Here is a 15,810-nt window from a genome sequence, read left to right as displayed (position 1 = left end):
GCTTGGAGGTCTCTTCCAAGCTGCCTGATTCTATGATCCCCCACTAGATCAGGTTGCTCAGAGCCCCATTAACCTTGACTTTGTTTCTGGGGATGGGGCCTGGGCAGCCTGTTGCAGTATTTCACTACCCCCATGGTGAAGAACTTCTTCCCAGTGTCCAAGACAAAGCTACCTCTTTGTGCACCTTTCATCTGTGGATCTCAAAGCCCTTGGAAACGTTCCTGTGCATCAGTTACCTCCTTTTGCACGTGGAGTTCCACCTCCCCTCATTTGTGGTGGTGCTTGGCTCACAAGCCTGAGCTCTTCAGGCAAACTTTTGTTTGTGGCCATGAAGTACCTCTTCAGCAGAGTCAGGATGAATGCCCTTTGACTCCTCACCTCGTGTCCTGCCCCTGGGATATAACTCTGCTCCTCACAACATACTGAAGGGACAGAGCAAGCCCCTTCAGTTTCAAATTCCAGGCTAACCCTAAGCATGCTGAATGTTTGTTGTGTTTCTGTGGTCAGCTCTACCCTTAGGGATCAATTCACAATCCCACAGGGATCTCTGAACACAGAAGATGTGTTGCAAGCACATTTCCTTGCTTTAATTTAATTTCTTGGGGAAAAATTGGCCAGCATGGCTGTGGAAATGGATTCTGGTGCTGCACTGGGTTTAGCCCTGGGGTTTCTGTTGCCCAAAAAAGGCAGTCCTCATTTATCTAGCTCTTTGGGGTCATTACTTTGGTCAAGTAGCCCATCAGGAAGGGGGGGCCCTCTTCTGCCAGGCGCCATGGATGCTAATTGCCTCCTTTGTTTTGTCCCAGGGCGGGTAGGGGGCTGTGGAAATGAGTGTCTGAGCCAGTCCTGCTGAAGCCAGTGGCACCAAGGCAGTGAACCGGACCCACAGTGGAAATGAGTCTTGGTCTCACTTGTAGTCAAGATGCAGGAGAGTTTGGAGCTACCAAAGCAGGACAAGTTCTGCCTGCAGCTCTGGGTGGATTTGCAGTTAGATAGGTCTGACGTTGGCAGTACTGAATGCTGCACCTGCCACGTCCACCTTCTGCCTTTCTTGACTAGAAGAGATCAAAAAGCCTTCACCCAGAGACCTCATTGCAAAGTCGTTGGTTCAGTTTGCCCCCGTGGGCTGGCCTGGTTGCTCTGGGGGGGTCAGACCTTCTCTTTATCTACAGAGTGAGGTACTGCAGCAGCTGCCAAGGAAGCTGCCCTCCCAGCTGGGGCTCTCCCCTGTGTGCCACCTGGCTCTACAGGTGAAGCCTTGCTACCCACCTGGGGAGCCCTGCTGGAATGGCTTCAGTGGGAGGTCCTTGCTCCATCTCTCCTACGCTACCACTCTCTTCCCCTCCTGCCCCTAGCTCAGCATAAGCCTTGGTCCAGTAATGTGCTGCTGTTTGAAGGGCAAATGTGTGGCTGTCTGCAGCAAGGTATCTTTAAACGAGGCAGGCCTGAGAAAGTGCTAAGGACTCTAGTGGTTGCTGGTGGAGAAGTGGTGACAGAAAGGGGACACTGGGGAACATCTCAGGGTGTTTCTTCAGGGTACAGAGCTGTGTGTGACAGCAGAGCATCTTCTGGGCAGTGAAGTGGGCTTTATCTTAAACAAATGCTGCTGTGCACTGCGCTTTGGAAGTGGATTAGCAAAGGAAACAGCGTCCTTGGGGCTTAAAGCAGCTGTGTGTGGGCACAGCTTTCCCTTGCCATCGTTCTCCTACAGAGGATGCCAGTGGTGGATGCAGGTGTGTTGTCTAAGGTGCTTTGATGGGGGCAGAAGTCTTACTCAAGGTGACACTGCTGCTGGACATTAGGAATTACTGTTGGTTCGGAGCAGACCTCTGGTTGATAGATGCTCTCTGCTGTGAACTGTGAACAGCTCCAGAGGACGGGCAGGAATTTCCCACTTCAGGTCTTCTGGTTGTTTTTCTTCCTGGTCTGTCACGTTTGGGAGCTTATTCCTTGTAATACAAATGTGCTCCACAGCTACCAGGGCCTTCAGGAGGGGCTGGCTGCATGCGGTGCATTTGCTGGGAAGGGCTGGGATTAGAGCTGCAGTGCTGGAGCTTCTGGCAGGAGGTTTGTGGTGGTGTCAGTGATGCATCTTCAGATGGCTGTGTACTCTGTAATTGTGGAATAAAAGTGACAAAGGGAGAGGAGGGGCTGCTAATAACTAATGGCAATGTAAGTTACTGTGTGCAGACATCCTAAAGGTAATTTTCTAGTGTTTTTTTCCCTCTTTGGAATCTTTGTCAGAGACATTCAGGCTAAGTAGGAGCCCAGGCTTTTCATCCCAGTCTAAGCTCTAAGCTTTCTGGCTTCACTGTGGCTCTAGCTGTTAAATGGTGGTTTCTGAGCACAGCTTCCAGTTTTGCTGTCTGGCAGTAATCAAAGAAAGTTAGAGAATTATTAAGGTTGGAAAAAACCTCTGAGATCATCAAGTCCAACCATCAACCCAACACCACCCTGCCCACTAAACCCCAAGTACTACATCTGCACATATTTTGACCCCCTACAAGGACGACTTGACTACCCCCCCAACCCCAGCAGCCTGTGCCAGTGCCTGACCATTCTCTCAGTAAGGAAAGTTTTCCTAATATCCAATCTAAACCTCCCCTGGCACAGCTTGAGGCTGTGTCCTAGGTACTTGGGATGAGAGGCCAACACCCCCTGGCTCCAGCCTCCTTCCAGGGATTTGTGGCTGGTGAGGCCTTCCCAAGCCTCTTTTTTTTCCAGACAACCCCTGCTCCATCAGCTGCTCCTCAGCAGCCTTGTTCTCTAGACCCTCCCCCAGCTTCCTTGCCTTTCTCTGGACAGAGTGTGACACAGCATTAACAAAAGGTGTGGGTTAAGTGAAGTTGTGCTGTAATGTAGAGCCTTTGGTTGCTTCTGGAAGCGAGACTTAAGGTGCTGCTGCCTCTCAGCCCTTGCTTCCCTGATCTGAGACCCGATGTGCTCATGTGTTTGAAACAAAGCACTGCCAGGACTGGCAGCATTTGGCTCATCTCTTCCCTAAGTAATGTCTGTCTCAGGAGCACTGAACCTGGTGGAGGATATCCTAAGTGCAAGGAGTGTGGGATTGTACAGCTGCCTAGGTGGGGAGCTGCCTGTAGCGTAGTCTTCTAAGAGATGTCACAGGGCAATTCGAGGAGTTTGTGGTCTGCTTCCTGGGGAAATGAGGCTTCTGCTGCTTTAAATGTGGTCAAAATAGATGCAGGAAAGCACATTCCCTTAGTTCTGGTGCTCACAACAACTTGTGGGGCAGCTGGAGGCTGAGCCAAAATGCTTCTGAATTCAGAAGCACAGCCTCTGGGGTCAGCAGTGGTACACTTAGCCTGGCAGTGGTGATCCTCGGGGTGGACCTGGCTTGGTCCTGCATCTCCAGTGTCTTGCTTTTCGTGCAGAGCAAGGGCCTGTGACATTCTGGCTGTGGCTCTGAGCTTCCAGATTCATCACCTCTGCTCAGGACAGGTTTTGGGTTTGCTTTGCCCCCATCTGCTGAAGTCGTTTCCCACTCTTTGATATGAATTTTAACTTTTCTCCAAAGGCTTTCTGTGTGGATGATCTTGGAAGCCTCTTCCAACATGGCTAATTCTATGACTTTCTGCTTTACAAACCTGTCTGAAGTTCCAATAGCTCTTTCCTTAATGAAGCATCCTGCACTTAACCATCTCACCAGGTACACTCTGAAGATGGTCCAAACGCTTTTGTTATGCAGGTATTTAAGGTACTCATGCTCCTCCTCATTCCCAGCCGGACTCTTCACCGGCTGGCTGCGGAGCACGGATGTTCCATGGATGCTTTGCCTGGTGTCACAGAGCTAGAAGCACTAATCGAGGCATGAAAAAGCGGCAGTAATGCTTGGCCCTTTTGTTTTGCAGTGCAGTTTTCCAGGGAGCCGGGCTGGCTGGAAGGCACTCTCGATGGCAAGAGAGGACTCATTCCACAGAACTATGTTCAGTTCTTGTAGCGCTGTGCGCCGGGCGCCAGGAGGGTGTACATGGTATCCATGGACTCTGGCGCGGGCGCTTGGCTCGCCTTTTGGGACCGCTTTCATTCACTGACCAGCTTGGCTATGGGTTGGAGATCCGCTGCTGTGTAAAGACTTGGAAGCGCTGCCAAATACGAACTACAGAGAAAACCCAAATAAACAAGGACTCTTGAAAGGTTGGAATGGGGGGAGGGGGTGGCTGGGACGAGGCAGGGGAAGGGAGGGGTGGGTTGATGTTTTTAATAGGGTGCTTGTTTCAGCTGTGAGGAGCAGTCGTGGCGTGTTTGTTTGCAAGGTAACTCACATCTTAAAGTCAAAAGTTGTGCTTAGTCTGCGACCCCACATTCAGCTGAAGATTCTTCTGTGCTGGGCCTCGTGGAGGTAGTGCACCAATGGTCAGCTTCTGCGGACAGAGCCCTGCTGGGGACTGCAGACCACTGTTGGGTGGCCAGGGCTGTCACGCTGGCAATGCAGTGTTATTTCCAAGTGGACAGAAGAGACACCAGTAAGTGAAATGGTCGAGAACAAGACATGACATTGCTCAGACGTCCTCCAAGAGCACGCTGGTTGATGTCGCATGTGTGGCTTCATTTATTCCATCAAGGTAAGACACAGGAACTTTTAGTACAGGCTCCTGCATCTCATAGTTCCTTTGCTACTCCAAAATATCACTGTAAATGAAATAAAACGTTGTTTGCTATTTGGCTTGAAGTGATTCCTATGGTAGGGAATATTTGGCTCTGGTTCTGTAAGTTATGATGTGAAATAATTATTGGCAGCTGTACGCAGCCAGCCTCAGCAGGCTCCAAAATGGATGGAGGGGGAACTTTGCTCACTTCAAACAGGCATCTCTGCAAGCTGAAGCCAAAGGGAGAAGAGAGTCTCTGGCTGTGCTCCTTGTGTATCCTGGAGGCATCGTGCATGGTCAGTCTGTCTGTCTAGCTCCAACTTTAGCTTCCCTGCCTTGCTTCCCTTGTCAGCTGTCTTAGCGATGCTTCCTCTATCAGAATGCACAAGCAGCTGCCCCCTGACTTGTAGAGCCATTGGAGTAGCAGGAGCTAAGTGTGTATGGCCATAGCCAAGCTTCCAGAAGCCCCGTGGTGTGTAAAGCTGTGCCTTGTGGGTAAGGGAAGTTCTGTGCAGTGTATCATTAGCTCTGTGTTTTTCTCTCCTTCGAGTGAGGCCCTCTGGGAGGCAGTGGAGAGGGTGCAGGAAAATGGGATGGGGTGGTGTGCTACCACAGGCTCCCTTGTTAATTGGGCTCCCTGGATTTGAGTCATCTACTGCAGATATACATAGCTTGCAAGTTTCCTGACTAATGTGATTAGTGAACCAGTTAATGGTTAATGCTGCCTTCAGGCTAGGATGGCTTTTCCCCCCTCTAACTCCACAGCCTTCTGTTGTTCCTTTGCCCAGACTGCAGAGACCGTTGGAGTACGCACAGATCGTTTCCAGATGGAGCAGTGGTGGCCAAGTGAGCACAGCTCTCCAGCACTAAACCTCAGAGCTTGGAGGAGTTTCCTTCGGTGTATTCTCATGGTATTTGAGCAGTGAATCTCTGCCATACAACTTTTAGGCAATTCTTGTCTTGGCACCAAGCACTGAAGATGACTTTTAGGCTTCTGTGAAGGAGATCAAGTTCTTTAATTTGCTCCTTGACTCCATACTAAGGAAATAGTTGTACCAGGGGACACAGCAACAGATTGCAGGTTTCCTCACTCAGGTTTGGCCACGTGGCCAAGCACTGCTCTGGCTGGGTATGGTTTCACCTGGGCCTACAGCTGTCAGCTCATGTATGGCCTTAAAGCATCATCTTGAAGGCAGGAAGATGCTTGTGTGACCTGAGTCAATTTTCATGGCTGCCAGTTGGTGGAGAGTGTTGAGAGGGAGAATATGAGTTGTATGAGCCTGCTAGGTATGGTATCCAGGCTTCCAGACAGCGAAGCTGTCACTCCTTGAAGCTTACAAGCTTTGAGAGCCCTGTCCAGTTGTTTTGTTGTAATTTCAAACGTGCAAAGGCATGTCTGATCACACTGGGCAACTGGCTGCCAAAGGACTCAGTGCATTTACTTCTCACCTCTGCCTTTGTGGGCTTGTGGTTTTGCTTGGGCTTGTGTTTTCGTTTGGGGTTGTGTTCTTTTGTTTGTGGTTTTTTCTGTGGGGGGGAGTGGGTTCCTCCTTTTAACTGAGGTAGTTTAAAAGGCATATGCACAGAGAAGGAATAAAAGATTCTTTGTCCCTTCCATCCAGTCCCATGTGCCTTTAGATGAGAGCTTTTGAGCTTCCTGTTACTTCTGGAGCCACGCAGGACCCAAATGAGAAGAAAACTTTTCAGCTGAGAACTGATACGCTGAGCAGAGGTAAAACTAATCCAGACTTTCTCACAGATGTTGTCCAAAGGCAGTGCTGTCAGCTGAGCCACATCAGACCTGGCTGTCAGGCTAAGCACACTGCCTCTGAGGAATTCAGCTGTGGTAACTGCTGCCCACCACGCAGGTTTCCACATCAGCTGGGCCATAGTGGTGCCAAGTGCAGACTTGCACAGGCAGGCAGCCGTGGCACAGCTCCCTCGTCCTCACTGCTCAGCAGTGCTGTGAGAGAGGCCCTTGTACTGACTGGAAGTGGAGACCAAAGGATGGAAGCATTGAAAGTCAGGGAAAGGAAGTCAGCCCCTTTCCATCCTGTGAGATCCTTGTCTCGGGGTGTGCCTCTGCTCTGTCTTGTCCACACTGTGGCAGATTTGGGAAGAGCAGCACTGCTGACTTGAGGCAGCAAGAAGGACAGGAGAAAGCTGGCTGAAAGCTCCTCTCTCTTGGCCTGGCAGCAGAAGTGGTCGTTCCTCATGACTCTGGCCTAACTCTGTCCTCTCATGGGGAACTGCTCATGCCACAGCCGAGGGCAGTGGTTCAGCTTAGCCCTCAGGTTGGGGTCCCCCTCCCTTTCCCTGCTGGGCAGGGGCACGTCATAGTCAGGCTTCAAAAGCTGCGACTCCGGGCAGTGAATGTGTGGCCCAGGCTGACCAGGGTGAACGAAGGAGTTCAAATCCAAGCACAGCACTGTTGTGCTTTTACTGCAGAAGGCTGCCTGCCTGTGCAGCCACAGGTGCAGTGGGCAGCACTCTGCTGCTGCTGGGTGAAAACCCCCCGGGAGTTTAGGCTGCTGGACGCTGTTGGCTATTGTCCCAGCTGATCCTGGTGGCATGTTCTTCTGATGTCTTTCCTCAGGAGTGAAAAACCACCTCACTGGCTGCTGTATCTGTGCTGTAATGAAGAGCTCCTGCAGCACTGCTCGCAGCCTTGGCTAGCTCAGCCTCTGTAGTGGTATCAAAGTGAAAACTTGGGGAGGAACTTGCCTTTGCCAATGTCCTCTGTGCTTGTCCTTTCCCTTCACCCATTTCACAAGTCTTACCTGGTTTGCAATCCAAAGAGAGAAGTTGCTGGCAGAGGGCTTATGTAGGCTGTGAATGCACTCAGTGTGGCTTTACTGAAGTCTTGACTGGAGCTTCACCTTCTAAGCTGTGCTTTGGCCATCATTTCCTGCATCAGAGTTCAGTGACATGCCCGCAGCTGTGCGGACTGCAACCACAGGTAAGCAGCAAGTCACCTTCATCCTACCGGCGTCTAGAATGCAGCTGTGCTTTAGAAACCTCCCCTGGCATGGCATGGCATTTCTTTTTACCGAGCAGAATCAAAGGGTGGTTCCCCCCCCCCTCCACTCTCAGCGTAGTCATCACAAGGCCTGAGTCTCTGCAGGTCCCTGGCAGCAAGCAGTGTCCCAGCGTGAGGGCAGGCTGCAGGCTCTGCGCGCTGGGGCGGCGAGGGCGCGCGGATTTCTGGAGCGGCATGTGCCAGCTACATCTGCTTGTCAGCATATGGGCACCTTCTCCTGACGCTGCTCAGCCCCTGCTATTCTTTGCTTCTGACAGGTCAGCACACAGGAGGCAGGTGCAAGGCTTCCTGCCGGTAAGAGCTTTGTGTAACTTGTTATTAAAGCAACCCCACAGTGCAGCGAGAGTGTGGCCTTACACCACAGACCTGGACTGGCACAGAACTCAGCAGTCAGTTTTTGAGCTAGGGCACAGGACAAGCCAGGAGGGCAACCTTTAGTTCCCTTTCTTACTTTCTGCCTTTAGTTACACTTGGGAAAGACCTGACCCTGAGCAGACAGTTTGGTGTAGTCACTGGGAGTCCCTGTATATATAGAGCAGCGACTGATTTCCAGGAGAGCAGTCCCAACTTTGGTCCCTGGGTTCAGTGGAACAGAACCCAGACCTGCCTGGCTGCTGCAGGTTGCTGGGTTCGTTTCTTTTGGAGTGGGATGCAGCCTGTGTGCAGTGTCAGCATGGCCTCTGGCAAGCACCTTTCTCCTCCTGGGTGTCCTGGAAGGCTAATAGGCCTCTTCGATGGCCTGGCTTGCCCCACCCTTCTGCCGATGGGGGGAGCAAGGGTGGGAGGAAAACAAAGTCTTGAGCCATTATATCCCCTCCCAAAGTGACAAACAGGTACCCACAGGTGTTTGGGTACTTGTTGGTGTCTTGCCCAAAGAAGGGTGAGCAAGCCTTGGGCTCACCTCATATGGTCAGTGTGGCAAATGCCATTTTGATTGGTGAAGCTCTGTGGCCAAAGGAGCCTTTGCACTTGGGCAAGTCATATAAATTGAAGTAAGTTGCAAGCAGTTGTGCTGCTTCTGCCTGGCTGTCTCTGCCTTGCTGCTCCTGGATGTGTTCTGTCTCATGCTTCAGACCAGCTTAGCCCTGATATTCTGGGTTTGAGCTACCTGGAAACTTAAGTGCCTCAAGTTTCCCAGGAGAAGGCATTTAAGTGCCTCACAACATGGCAAGTGCCACTGCCATGGTGCTCTCCGCACAGCTGCAAGAGCTGCTGCCTGCACCTCTGCAAACCTCCAAGCCAAGAGGAACCAGCATCAGCTCAGAGATCCTCTATCTCTTTCCCAGCATCCTGGGAAGATCTGGAAGCCTCTCAACAGCTGAGCAGTTCCAACACTACCACAAAGGAATGTCAAGATAGTGCCTGGCTCCTACTCCGCAGTGAGTAGTGCAGACTTTCCCTAAGGCTCCAGGCTGCCTATTTGTAAGTGTAGCAAAGCCATTTTGTGGCTAAACTTTCCTGAATGTTCCCATTCTCCTAAATGAATGAATTTCCCATAAGCATCCTTGGGAAGATTTTCCCAAACAAATTAGAGCCCCCAAAAAATTAACTCCAATTAAATTAAAGCACCAATCAAGATGCCATTTGTCAAACTGACCATATTAGGTGAAAGCAGGGCAAGCCACCAGCAAGTACCTACCCACTGGTATTTGTACAGTCATGGGTGGGGCTGTGTGGAAATAAAGTGGACTACATAATGCCTGCCTCGTTAATTGCCCCAGCTAAATCAGTGCTTGGTCACTGGCTGAAGCCATCATACCTCCAGCAGCTTGGTGAAGAAAGAGGGTAGGTGACAGCTATTTTATGTCACTTGGTGCAGTTTCTAGGTGAGCAGAAGCTTGTCTCTAAGGCTCTCGCTTCCCCAGCACCTATCTGAGATTAAAATGCAAGAAATACTTGCAATCAAACCAGTTTAATTCATGTATATTTGTACAACTTGTATATAAAAAAAAATAGGTACTTGCAGACATTAACATAAAGACCAAACAAATATTTTCTATTTATTTAAAAAGCTTTAAACATACAGAAGCAAACCCCTAATTATAAATGCATCATTATGCATAGATTTTGCTGTTTACACCATACTGCTGGCTGCTTTTTTATTTTGAATTATTAGTTTTCCATCCAGGAATCTCTTTAAACTCCAAGAATCCTTTAAGCATTCCTCTCAGCTTCCTGGCCTCAGAACTGCTGTCTATCTTACCAAGTCATTGACCTCCAGCTGAAAAAAACCCAGTGCTCTAAAAAAAGAAAGAAGTCAGATCTTTACTAAACAATTAAAAGTGCATTAAACTGTAGAATTGTTGGATTTTGTCAATGTTTGAACCAGTCAGTGAAAAACACCACCCTGTGAAGTAGCTTTTTGCGTTACTGATTGTAAAGTAGCTCTTTCCTGATGACGGTTTGGATGCGGCAGACTTCAGTCTCTATTTGGTTCGTGCCGGCGCTGAGCGGCACGAGGTGTAGTGTTCTGCATCCCCACTGCGGTAGGTGAAGACTCTTTCACCCTATCAGTGCTCTGTTGCCTACCCCTGTTCCTTCTTGCCACGAAAGGATCTGGCTCAGTGAACTCCTCTAGCAGGTCTTTCTAGCTCACCTTGTATTTTGCAGGAGACCAATTCCTATTTCATGCTAAACAAAGTCAAAGGAAGGTCACTTCCCAGCAGCTCCAAACTAGGCTTGGCCTTTTGTTGCTGCTCTTGATGATTTTCTTTCCTCTCTCTGTACACAGGTTTAGATAAAAAAGTGATGGCTATTCTGTTCAAGTGTCCTTGCTAAGAGAATACTGCCTCTTACAACATCTCTATCCAACTGTAGCTATTACTTCGATGGTCTCTAGCCAAACAACAGTAATCAATGAATGGTTTCATAAACAACAGGCGATTAAAGTAAAGGATTTATTATAATCTGCTTACAGTTGTTTGCAAAGACAGACATAACCTTTTTGCATAAAGATATAAATTGCTTTTTAAAACTAATTTAGTGTGTTTAATTATATGAAGTTTCTGTGAATTATGAATTGTACCAAACCAAGATTAAAAGTAAGAAGGTACAAAAATAGGAGCAAAACAGACAACAATTTGGACTGGGACAGGCATTTAACAGTGAAGTGTAGGATATGGCTTCGCTATTTTAAATCAAGCAAAGTTACTCTGAGACAGAAAAAAGGAGGCAGTAACTTTGTTAATATAAAAAGCTGCTGCAGACTGTTTGCACCCAGAACCTGGCTTTGACATTTTTCTAGTTTAGACTTTTTTAAGAAAAAAGGAAAAGGACAAAGCAAAGCAAAGATGGCTGCATGAGTTGTGTCTTTACTGTAAACAACCAGTCTGCATGCTGTGTATCTCACGTTGGAAGTTTGGCTGTCATATTGCTGTGCAGGTCAGTATTGAAAGATCTGCCTATGAATTAGACTTCCAAAATGCAAATAATAATATATGTATGTATATATTTATATATAACCCCCCCTCTGAATACAGGCTTTACAGATTACCCATTGCATAAGGCAGGTGTAGCACTGGCTGGCCAAGTGCACCTGGGACTCGGGCAAGGTGTAGAATTCTCAGTCCACCACCACGAAGGAAATGCTACATTCCGACCGGCCGAGGGACGAGCTACAGCTCCAAAAGGACAGTGGCACCCGGAGCAAAGGCTGGAGATGAGGGCTCTGCAAAGCCAGGCTGGCTGAACGGGAGCGTGGAGCAACGGCAGAGCTTCGGTGAGTGCTACCTGCCCTCTGCTCTGCTCCAGCGCTCGGATGTGCTTGTGCACTGTTCAAACACTGGCAGTCACCTCCCAGTGTGGTTTCTCGCTTTGCAGTCTTCCTCTAGAGAAAACATTTTTGGGACAAAAGCACTGAAGCTGCAGTGTGAGCGTTTGTCTTCTCAGATCTGATTGTCACAAAAATGCTTGCACAATGACAGACCCTTGCAGCTGATCACCTGACATCCTACTCAGCTACTCTGCCCTCACCAGCTCCTCACCACCCCTCTCACCAGTACCAGTCTCTTCGGTATACTTACTGTAATGATCTGCCTCTTCCCTTCAGCGTGACCAGAAATGGCTCTCCCCCACCTGAAATCACCCATCTGACCTTCTTAAGATGTTTTGTGTATCCAGTATTCAAAGGAAAGAAACCCACAACCCCCCCAAAAACTCCAACAACCTCACAGACAACCAACCTGGGAAACGTTAATTAAAACCCAAAAGAAAGCAAGAGAAGAAAAATGATTCACCGTCCTCGGCACCCCTGACTCCCTGCGAGAGAACAAAGGGCCAGGGCAAGCGCGACCCTGGAGCTGGCGCAAGCTTTGGAGAGAGCAGGATTTGTCTCGCTAGGCGAAGCCTCGGCAAAGCGGCGAACGCCACAGAGCGTCGATGAAGCAGGGCTCTCGGCTGTGCCCGAGTCACGTACACGCTTGCGAGCCAGACAGAAAGAGGGAGGGAAAGAGAAAGGCTTAAATCCGACTGAAAAGGTTACCTGTGGTTATTTACAACAGATACTGCGGGATGGTAAATTAGATATGATGCTAAAAAAGGCACAGCTTTCCCTTTCTTAAATACACTGTAAACGGTTCATTATGCATGCAGAACATTTCACTTTACAAAAAAATTACCTTGTTTGTTTAGACAAAGATAGTACTTAAATAGTCTCCAGCAAAATAGAGTTCTTCCAAAAATACTTTCCCATTCATCCTATTAACCATTAAAGATTTTGTGTGTGTGTGTGTGTGTGTGTCTCATTTACAAAAGTTCCTTACACCATATTTCAGGTCCTTCACAATTTATACATACAGCAATGTACAGTACAGCAAAAGACTGCAAAAAATTATTGGTAAAGCCAGCACAATAGGTAACTCTAACTGGAACCCAGGGCATTTGTTTGCACATCTCATCCTTTGGGCTTAAATATGGACACTTGGACACAGTGCACAGCATCTAGGAGAGGGGATGACAGGGGCTAACAAATGCCACAGGGGGGGAGATAACAGAGTATTCCACACCAAATGTCCTGTTATTACTTTACACGTTAGGGTGTGTGTGTGTGTCTAGTCATGTGTGTGCCTATGTATAGCTATAGGTTTTGTTTGTTTTTGTTGTTTTGTACAAGAAAAGAATATTAATGCCCCATATTGACTTGACGTTTTCTTATGTGCAAACCAAGGGTAAGCTTTACAAAGTTCTCGTTAGTTGTGGAACCCTTTTTAAAACAAGCAAACGATACCAGAAACTACATGGCATAGTTAAAACTCCCCTCTGTTAAAATATCAAAATCAAAGAGTTATTGACTAGATATGGCTTTTCATCCAGAGGAACAGGAACAGCTGCTAAGTGGTTTAGGGTTACAGGGTCATTGCCAACCACCTAGGTCTCGCCAAAGCCCAGCCAACTGCTCTCCGTGCCCCAAACCCTTCGGATGATTTTAGACTACTCAGAGGCTGCTGACCGAGTGTAAAGAGCATGTTTAAAATGTGGGTTCTCTTGGGTCCTTCATGGGTGTGGAATAACACAGGGAAACTTAAGGCAAAGTTCTTCCGTTTAAGACGTTTTCTATCACTTCCTGTGGAAGTACAGGGGCTTGGCATTCCCAGATTCCACCTTTGGTAGCTGGTCACTGATGATTTCCACCAGCATGGCAGGAAACTCTACTTTCAGTGCCTGAGACTCTCGGAAGGTGTAGAAACAGAATTCCAATAAGTCGCTAACGAGCTGCAATACAGAAAGAGAGACTTTTTAGGACAGGCACAGAGAACTCCCCCAAGCAAGCAACAATGGGTGCATACAACAGTGCAGGTTGGAAGGGATCTCAAGCATCATCCAGGTCCAACTCCCTGCCATAGGCAGCAACACCTCCACTGGAACAAGTTGCTCAAGGCCTCATCCAGCCTGGCCTTGAACACCTCCAGGGAGGTTGTGGAGCACCGAAGCACCAAATGTGACTGCAAATCATGTTCGGTGCCTCTGCTCCACAACCTCCCTGGGCAGCCTGTGCCAGTGTCTCACCACCCTCACTGCAAAGAACCCTTTCCTAACATCTAGCTTCAATCTCCCCTTTGCCAGTTTAAACCCATTACCCCTCATCCTGTCATTCCAAGACCTTGTCAATAGTCCCTCCCCAGCCTTCCTGTAGCCCCCTTCAGATCCTGGAAGGCCACTCCAAGGTCTCCTGGAAGCCTTCTCTTCTCCAGGCTGCAGAGCCCCAACTCTTGTAGCCTGTTCTCAATAGCAGAGCTGCTGCAGCCTTCTGGGCAGCTTCATGGCCTCCTCTGGACTGGCTCCAACAGTTCCATGTCCTTCTTGTGCTGGGGGCAGAATTCCCTCCCTTGCCCTGCTGCTCTTGCTGCAGCCTAGGACATGGTTGGCTGTGGGTTATTACCAAGAGTTGGCATCTTGCTCTGGCAGTCCAGCTGCAGGGCTGGAAGAGCAAACAACGCCAATCCCAACTCAATGACTCCACCCAGTGTAAAACAGCTCACTAGGAAAACCTGAGCCACAGGTCTGCCTCTTCAGTATCAAAGTGCACTTCCTACCTGACAGGCAACTGGCCACCACAGACAGAGTGCAGGTGTTCAGCATCTAGGAAGAGAAAGCCTTCTGCCCAGAGGGAGAAGATCAGCCACACACTGTTCTAGGTCTGGCTTCCAGCTGCATACATGGGTGTGACATACTTGTGTTTTACTATGCACACCTCAAGGTCTTGTTCTGCTAGTCAGTCACACATAGGGAAGTGCTTAGTTTTGGGAAGCAATCCCAAGTTTTCTGGTGTTGCAGTGGTGGCTGAAAGCACACTGTTTGCCTTCTCCCAGAGGACTAAGTGTAATGCTGAGAACTTTAAAGCTAACAGTTTCTAATTAGCTCTTCAGAATGAAGCTTTGTCCTGTAACACCACAAGTACCGAGTTGGACAGCGTGGGGACCACCTGCAGCAGCAGAACTAACTGCACTGTGGCACTGTCACCTCAGGGAAGCCCGAGCAGAGCTTGGCAGAGGACAGACCACACCACAGATCTTCCAAATGGCACCCAACAGCTCTCTTGGGCTCCAGCTGTAATGGGAACTAAAAGCAGGAACTGGCAAATTGGTACCATGAGCTCTGGTGCACAGGAACACCAACTGCCTCCCTTCAAAGCACCAATAAACTCAGTCTCTCTCTTCTACCTTGCCTCAGGTTGTGGTGTTCTGTCACAGGGCTTGGGTTTGGCCTACAGGTTATGGGGAACTTGGTCACAGGTGCTTATCTTTGCTGTAGAACAACATATTTAGAGCTAGGGAACTGTGAAGACAGGAAGACACCCCCCCCCCCCCAGCATCACAGCTCAGGCAATTACTTCTGTTTGCATGGTAAAAACATAGCAAAGCAATCCCTTAACCCAACCTACTTGCAGCAGTAGTAGTGTGAGAAGTACTTTGATACACCTGAGGAATTGCTCTTGCCCTCTAGTAGCAAGAGGATGACACTCGAAAACTCCAGAAGTAATGGTTTTTTGTTCCTGTGATGTAAGTGAACCTCCCAAAGCCTTACACTATGGGTGCCCCTTAGCAGTAGAAATCCCTCCAGAGGCAGAAAGCAGCAGGGCAGCTTCCGAAGCACACCAAGGCTGCAGCAGTCATTCCCGTTTCAATTCACCAGAACTCTGCTTTACAGCTGAAGAGAAACCAGAGCCTCTGTGCTTCAGAAACTCCACAGCTACACACAGCTTAATTCTGGTGCCTTTTGTCCTTGCAAAGGGCTTAAGCCACTTCTGCCTGTGTGGTTTATCAAAGACAAGTTTGTCCTTTCAGTTCCTAGCATGCAGAGTTGCACTTTGTTATAGGTAGAGTCAATATAAGTGGACTTCCCGGAGGCAGAAGAGGAAGCAAAGGCAAAGCACTGCCCTGTGGCTCCCCACCTCAGGAGCTGTTTCCAGGGCTTTGCCAAGCGCCGCCGAGAAGCGCTGAGCATACTCGGACACATGACTGCAGGAGCCTGTCTGCTGCTGCTGAGCTCAGTGCCCACCAGCTGGCACGTCACGAAGTGGTGCTCATTAGGTGCATGCTAACCAAGAACAGGCATAACCTGGCTTGCAAGGGAAAAACTGCTGGTGTTCAAAGGCCTGCTTTACCCATTAGGAGGAGGAGGCTGGTTCTGCCTGGCCCCTGTGCCAAACTATTCCAACCATAACCC

At 49.0% G+C, this 15,810-nt stretch overlaps 2 protein-coding genes and 1 long non-coding RNA gene across 4 annotated transcripts in view; 2 read left to right on the top strand and 1 right to left on the bottom strand.

The window, feature by feature from the left end:
- ARHGAP10 (Rho GTPase activating protein 10) overlaps nucleotides 1–4,679 on the top strand; it is a 138,816-nt gene extending 134,137 nt beyond the window's left edge. For both annotated transcript variants that reach the window (XM_064149446.1, XM_064149445.1), the window contains one exon: nucleotides 3,870–4,679. In XM_064149446.1, the coding sequence (XP_064005516.1) occupies nucleotides 3,870–3,958 (89 nt within the window). In that variant the 3' untranslated portion in view covers nucleotides 3,959–4,679. The remainder of the gene's footprint in view (nucleotides 1–3,869) is intronic.
- A 4,741-nt stretch (nucleotides 4,680–9,420) lies between these two features.
- On the top strand, nucleotides 9,421–14,803 carry LOC135178543 (uncharacterized). The gene is made up of 2 exons (XR_010303609.1): nucleotides 9,421–11,365; nucleotides 11,696–14,803. It is a non-coding gene; the product is annotated as an uncharacterized LOC135178543 (long non-coding RNA).
- The window catches only part of NR3C2 (nuclear receptor subfamily 3 group C member 2), a 219,927-nt gene continuing 217,225 nt past the window's right edge, over nucleotides 13,109–15,810 (bottom strand). The window contains exon 8 of the mRNA XM_064149444.1: nucleotides 13,109–13,356. Within this exon, the coding sequence (XP_064005514.1) occupies nucleotides 13,201–13,356 (156 nt within the window). The 3' untranslated portion in view covers nucleotides 13,109–13,200. The remainder of the gene's footprint in view (nucleotides 13,357–15,810) is intronic.

The sequence above is a fragment of the Pogoniulus pusillus genome, chromosome 10 (assembly GCF_015220805.1).
Source record: "Pogoniulus pusillus isolate bPogPus1 chromosome 10, bPogPus1.pri, whole genome shotgun sequence".
Classification (NCBI taxonomy): domain Eukaryota; kingdom Metazoa; phylum Chordata; class Aves; order Piciformes; family Lybiidae; genus Pogoniulus; species Pogoniulus pusillus.
This window is presented reverse-complemented; position numbering and strand designations above follow the sequence as displayed.